Source organism: Myiozetetes cayanensis, unplaced genomic scaffold (assembly GCF_022539395.1).
Source record: "Myiozetetes cayanensis isolate MyiCay16 unplaced genomic scaffold, myiCay2020 scf7, whole genome shotgun sequence".
Taxonomy (NCBI): domain Eukaryota; kingdom Metazoa; phylum Chordata; class Aves; order Passeriformes; family Tyrannidae; genus Myiozetetes; species Myiozetetes cayanensis.
Window position 1 is genome coordinate 23258109 of NW_026087964.1, and position 5966 is coordinate 23264074.

Consider the following 5966-nt stretch of genomic DNA (forward strand, 5'->3'; position numbering starts at 1 on the left):
TGTGACCCTCCTAAATCCTCTAGGGGAGAGCAAAAAAGATAGTTACACTCCTGAGACACAGCAGTGCCAAGAGTGAGAGTCACCTCAGAGGCTGCCCTCCTCTCTTGGGAGTTCCTGCCCTTGTGAGTCCAGTCTGGCATCCTATACAGCCCTTTACTTTTGAAGGAACAGCGTGACTCACAATTATTAAATGAAAAGTAAATGCTGTAAGCACAATTTTATGACTGAAAACAGTATAATCACCCTTGCATGTGATTTTTGGGTGATGGATTACATTTCTTACCCTGAATACTTGTGTGCCTGTGAACTTGCCTGCTTCCTCCACCTTTACGAACTGCCCTTTGAAAGGTAGCACTTCTCCTTAGAAGCTTCCGAGACCCCATCAGCATAAAGTGGTGCCTCCTCGACCTCGTAAAAGGGCTTTCCATCCTTCCTCACGCATTCCCGAAGCTTTCACATCAGATGGCAATTTGCCTGGAGGGGGAACAAGCTTGACTTTCCCTCAGCAGAGGGGTCTGGTGCTGCCCTCCCACATCGGGTGACACTGCGATGCTAACTGACCCAATTTTAATGTCGATTCCGCAGTAAACCTGATGCCTCAGTTCCTCCGCTGGGAAAGTCGGGCCCTGCCCCGGCCCTCGGGAGGCTGCAGGTGGCTGTGCCGGCTCCAGACTCGGGCTGACGGGGTCTCGCCGGGGAGGGGGTTTCGGTCGTGAGCCCTTGTGCCGCCTGCGCTTCCCCCCGGCGGGGCCGGGCGGCGCTGGCGGCCGAGCGTGCCTGCCGTCGAGGCGGCTGCGAGACACCGCCCACGGCGGGGGTGGCCCCGCGTGGGTCCGGGGACGCGCGGGCGGCGCCTGCAGCAGACAGCGGCGAGGGACCGCGGCCACAGCGCATCGGCAGCGCCCCGAGAGCCGAGCCGGGGCGGGGCGGGATGTGGGCTCCGCCGGCCGCCGGGGCGAGCCATTCCCGCATCCCCTACTGACGGCTCCCCCGCCGCCCGCTCCCTGCTCTGGGGCTCGGCCGGGAGCCGGCGGCTCCCCGGGGCCGCGCAGCCCATGGCCAGCTCCGCGCAGCCCCCGGCGGCCGCAGGGGGCGGCGGCCCCGACGGCGGATCGCTGGAGGGGGGCGGCGAGGCCTTCGGGGACCGCTCCCTCAGCCAGGGCCTGAGCGTGCTGGTGGGGCTGGGGCTCTGCGTGACCATGCTGGGGCTGGGCTGCGCTGTGGAGCTGGGGCAGCTGGGGCAGCAGCTGCGGCGGCCCGTAGGGCTGCTGCTGGCGCTGCTGGGGCAATTCGTGGCTATGCCGCTGCTGGCCTTCCTCCTCGCCCTCATCTTCGCCCTGGACGAGGTGGCGGCCGTGGCCGTGCTGCTGTGCGGCTGCTGCCCCGGGGGCAACCTCTCCAACCTCATGTCGGTGCTCGTCGACGGGGATATGAATCTCAGGTAGGCGCCCCGCTCTCCTTCACCCCCAGCCGGCCGGGTTGCGGCGGCCCCGGGACGCGGGGAGGGTTCCCTGGGCACCTGCCGCCGGTGGAACCGGGATGGACGGACGCGCGGACGGACGGGCGGGCATGGCGCGGTGGGAACCAGCACTGCTCTCCTGCCTCTGCCGGAGCAGATCTTAACGCGGACCCTGACACACGCCTCCTCCCCCCTCCCCTAAAAAGCCTGCCCGCGCCTCGGCCGGGGCAGGGAAGGGGGGGGTCTCTTGCCGTGAGCAGCGCCCGGCCGGCTGCGGAGCCCTCATACCGAGGGGGCTGCCCCCTGGCCGGGCGGTGATCTCGTGTCTCTTTGGTTCCCCCGGCGCAGCATTATCATGACGGCCTCCTCCACGCTGCTGGCCCTTTTCCTGATGCCCCTCTGCCTCTGGATCTACAGCCGCCACTGGATCAACACGGCCGTAGTGCAGCTGCTGCCCCTGGGGGCGGTGAGCCTGACGCTGGGCAGCACCCTGCTGCCCATCGGCCTGGGGGTGCTCATCCGATACCGGCACCCCCGCGCCGCCGACCTCCTGGTCAAGGTAGGCACGGCCGCCGGGAGGGAGGTGGGCGGCCGCGCTGCGGGGGATGCCCAGGGCTGGCACCAGTGCACGGGGGTCGGACGGCAGTAACCTTTCTGGTCCCTCCAAACCGATGGTAGCTTCACACAGGCATATTCAACTACTTAGGCAGAATACCAGGACTTCCAGTCTTGAAATAAAGCAGTGGGACAGAGACGGAAAGCGAGGGAAAGGGCGGGTTACCCCCTATCACAGTGCACGGGAAGGAGGGCAGCGTGGCACTGCACCCTGGGATTTATCCTGGACCCTATAGCAGAAGCATTTCCCAGGATCCCACTATCTCCCCACTTCCGCTGCACCCAGGGCAAGTGAAACCAACCTGTGGGTATGGCCGTGCTTTCTTAAAATACGCAACTAAATTAGCTTAATTGTGAAAGGAAGAGTGAAGCACAAGCCCTGGCTCTCTTGTTTCCCAGCAAGTCATCCCAAAGCAAAAGGATGGAGGGTGATCTCAGCCCCTTCCTTTCCTGAGATATGACCAACCACCACCAAAATCCCGAGCCAGGAGCAAACCCAGGAAGGGCAGAACAACCATGTTTTTCGGTTAGACTCTCTTAGCAAGCGTCTATCTGCTACGCTTATCCTTTTAAACTAATAACCCATATGTTCAATGTCTGTATTGCCAGATTTCCCTGTGGTCTCTCTTGGTGACTCTGGTGATCCTGTTCATCCTGACTGGGACCATGCTGGGCCCAGATCTGTTGGCACACATTCCTGCATCTGTCTACGCCATTGCAGTGCTGATGCCTCTAGCAGGGTACGCCTTGGGATATGGCTTAGCCACGGTCTTTAAAATGCCCCCACACTGCAGGAGAACAGTGTCTTTGGAAACAGGATGCCAAAACGTCCAGCTCTGCACCGCCATCCTAAAACTCACCTTCCCCCCGGAGCTCATAGGGGGCATGTACATGTTTCCCTTGCTTTACGCGCTTTTTCAGTCGGCAGAAGCGGGACTCTTTGTGCTGGTATACAAGATGTATGGAAGAGACAGCTACAAGCAAGATACACTCGGAGAAGAGGAAGACACAGATATTTCCTACAAGAAACTGAAGGAAGAAGAGGTAGCTGATACTTCATATGGCACAGTGACAACAGAGGAGCACAACTCCATTCAGATGGAACCGACGCAGACGTCGCTTTAGGCGAGATAAAGAGGTGACTCCCTGGGATGTGAATGTGTGTTGTGCTTGCAACCCGGCTGGGGCTGCGCTCGCTGCTGTGCAAGCGGAGCTGCCCAGCCTCCATCGTTTCTCCAGCTGCTTCCATTGTACAAGGTGATGTGTGTTTATTACCATGACAGTTCTACTTCTTCAAAAAAATAAATGGGGGGGGAAGGTAAAAAGTATCATTGTGATGCAGACCAGTAACTGTAAAACTTCATGCAAGGAGGCTGCTGCCCGGCTGAGTGCAGCAGGAATGGGTAGGAAGAAAGAGACAGCATTTTACAGAGGCAAAGCCAACTCCGTGCCAGTATGAATGAAGGGAAAAACCACCTCGTGCGTGTATCTCTGTGCCTCCGACCTGCTATAAAAGCATTGTGCTCGTTGTTCTCACCACAAATACATGGCGAAGCCGAACCAAACACGTGTTCTTCACTATCTAATCCCGCGGCGGTAATTAAGAGCCGCGCTGCCCGGTTCACCTGGGGCGCTGTGCGTGGGGTGGGGGATTGCCCGAGGCCCAGCACCAGGAGGAGACGGGAAGGGGCAACAAAGCCGGTACCCGTCGGGGGCGGGGGAAGCCCGTCTCCGCCCCGGGGGTATTTAAGGCCGCCCCTGGAGGGAGGGTACTCCGGGTACGGTGCGATGGCGGAGGAGGGGATGGCGAGCTACCTGTACACCGCCTACCACCCCTACTCCTACCGCTACCCGCCGCCCAAGGGCAAAGGGGGAGCGGCGGGCGGCTGGCGGCCCCGGGGCAGCGGCTACTTCTCGGGTTACGGGGACGCGGCGGCGGCCGCCGAGTACTTCGACAACTACCAGCGGGCGCAGCTGAAGGCCATCCTGTCCCAGGTCAACCCCAACCTGACGCCGCGGCTCCGCAAGGCCAACACCAAGGAGGTGGGCGTGCAGGTGAACCCGCGGCAGGACGCCTCGGTGCAGTGCTCGCTCGGGCCCCGCACGCTGCTGCGCCGCCGCCCTGGCCCCGCCGCGCCGCGGCCCCGCGAGGCGGAGCAGGAGCTGGGCAGCCCCGCCACCACCAGCACCCGCGCCGTGCGCTTCCCCCGCACCATCGCCGTCTACTCGCCCATGGCGTCCCGCAGACTCACCGCCTTCCTGGAGGAGCCGAGCGCGGAGCCGGAGCGGCGGCCGCAGCAGCAGGACAAGGCGGCGGCGGCGGCCGTCGAGGAAGAGCCAGCCGCGCTGAGAGAGCAGCGGGAGGCGGAGGCGGCCGCCGTGCGGGCAAGCTGGGAGAAGCCCCCCGAGGGTGGCGCTGAGCCGCTAGAGCAGCGTCCGGCCGAGCCCCTGGAGCAGCGCCCGGCCACCACCCCAGAGCCGCCAGCGGAGACCGAGACGGGCCAGGAGGAGAAGGTGGAGGCGGCAGAGGCAGCGCGGGCAGAGCCGGCGGAGCCACCGGCCGCGCCCCAGAAGCGGGAGCCGTCGGCGGGCAAGACCCGCCTGCGCTTCCAGGTGAGGGGTGGCCGGGGGGGAGCGGAGCGGGGCCGGGTTGGCCCGGGAGGTGCCCGCCCCGTCGAATAATAGTTGTCCCCGGCAGTTTCTGGAGCAGAAGTACGGGTACTACCACTGCAAGGCCTGCAACATCCGCTGGGAGAGCGCCTACGTCTGGTGCGTCCAGGGCACCAACAAGGTAGGGCTCGGATCGCCCCCGCGCGGCCCCCTCGCCGCCGCCCCCCTGCTGACTCCGGCCTCCCCCCAGGTCTATTTCAGGCAGTTCTGCCGGACCTGCCAGAAGTCCTACAACCCGTACCGTGTGGAGGATATCACCTGCCAGGTAAGGGACGCCCTCCCTGCCCCGGGCCGGGCGGCCCTGGGGTCTGGCCGCCCTCCCCGACCGCCTCCTTCTCTCTCAGAGCTGCAAGCAGACGCGGTGCACCTGCCCCGTGAAGATGCGCCACGTGGATCCCAAGAGGCCCCACCGCCAGGACCTCTGTGGCAGATGCAAAGGGAAACGCCTCTCCTGCGATAGCACATTCAGTTTCAAATACATTATCTGAGGGAGATAGGGATTTTTTTTGTTTGTTTCGTTCAGGGCTCTTCTAGAAAACTACAAGTAGAGGAGATTTTTTTGTTGCTGGTATTGTTAAAGATACTTGGTGAGGTGTAGCTAGGAAAGCTTAAAAATAAAAGTATTGCAAAGCATACTCAAATGACCAGGTGGGTTTGTGCTCAGCTCAGAGGGTGCATATTGCAAATTCTGTAACTTGCCTAGGGGAAGAGCCCACAAGTGTTTTGTAAATAGGTGATGGTTTTGGAAGCAACTGACTCAGGACCTTGTAGAATTTCAGGTGGATACTGTTTCTGTTACTGCTCTACTCTTGAACTAATCAAACACTTGAAGTTAACATTAAATCAACATCTACAGTTGGTATTAGAGCATCATTGATGAAGTATACACATAATAGTATTCACTTACTGTATCCACTTCTAGTCCATGTAGAAAGTATCATGCACTTGTGTTTCATCACTAGAAAATGATTGAGAAAAGCTGTGTAAGAACTAGGTCACTAGTACAGCTGGTCTGCATTTAGCTAAGCTGCTGTTCTTGTCTGTAGACTAAAGCCAAATAAAGCTTTTGAGGGATAGTTTTCACAAAATGCTGAGGAAGGGAGTCAGTGATGTTATGGTCTTTGAGTAAATGTGTTGCTCATCTTTCTTGTGCAAGCTTATCAAGCAAAGTGACACTTCAGAGGCTCAAGGTACAATACTGCATCTCCCTGGCTTCCTCTCC

The 5966-nt window shown here is 60.4% G+C and overlaps 2 protein-coding genes across 2 annotated transcripts; both read left to right on the top strand.

Moving 5' to 3' along the window:
* Positions 1–1055: 1055 nt before the first annotated feature.
* SLC10A4 (solute carrier family 10 member 4) lies at positions 1056–3639 on the top strand. The gene is made up of 3 exons (XM_050338265.1): positions 1056–1441; positions 1808–2018; positions 2684–3639. Exons 1-3 carry the CDS (start codon positions 1056–1058, stop codon positions 3197–3199), a joined length of 1113 nt encoding a protein of 370 aa, XP_050194222.1. The 3' UTR covers positions 3200–3639.
* A 223-nt stretch (positions 3640–3862) lies between these two features.
* ZAR1 (zygote arrest 1) lies at positions 3863–5258 on the top strand. The gene is made up of 4 exons (XM_050338372.1): positions 3863–4687; positions 4773–4865; positions 4935–5009; positions 5089–5258. The coding sequence occupies exons 1-4, from the start codon at positions 3863–3865 to the stop codon at positions 5230–5232; spliced, it is 1137 nt and encodes a 378-aa protein (XP_050194329.1). The 3' UTR covers positions 5233–5258.
* The last annotated feature ends 708 nt before the right edge of the window (positions 5259–5966 follow it).

Coding starts and splice junctions, on each gene's coding strand:
- SLC10A4 (XM_050338265.1), top strand. CDS start 1,056: ATGGCCAGCTCCGCGCAGCCCCCGGCGGCCGCAGGGGGCGGCGGCCCC. Junction 1,442..1,807: donor GACGGGGATATGAATCTCAG/GTAGGCGCCCCG, acceptor CCCCCGGCGCAG/CATTATCATGACGGCCTCCT. Junction 2,019..2,683: donor CCGCCGACCTCCTGGTCAAG/GTAGGCACGGCC, acceptor CTGTATTGCCAG/ATTTCCCTGTGGTCTCTCTT.
- ZAR1 (XM_050338372.1), top strand. CDS start 3,863: ATGGCGGAGGAGGGGATGGCGAGCTACCTGTACACCGCCTACCACCCC. Junction 4,866..4,934: donor GCGTCCAGGGCACCAACAAG/GTAGGGCTCGGA, acceptor GCCTCCCCCCAG/GTCTATTTCAGGCAGTTCTG. Junction 5,010..5,088: donor TGGAGGATATCACCTGCCAG/GTAAGGGACGCC, acceptor CTTCTCTCTCAG/AGCTGCAAGCAGACGCGGTG.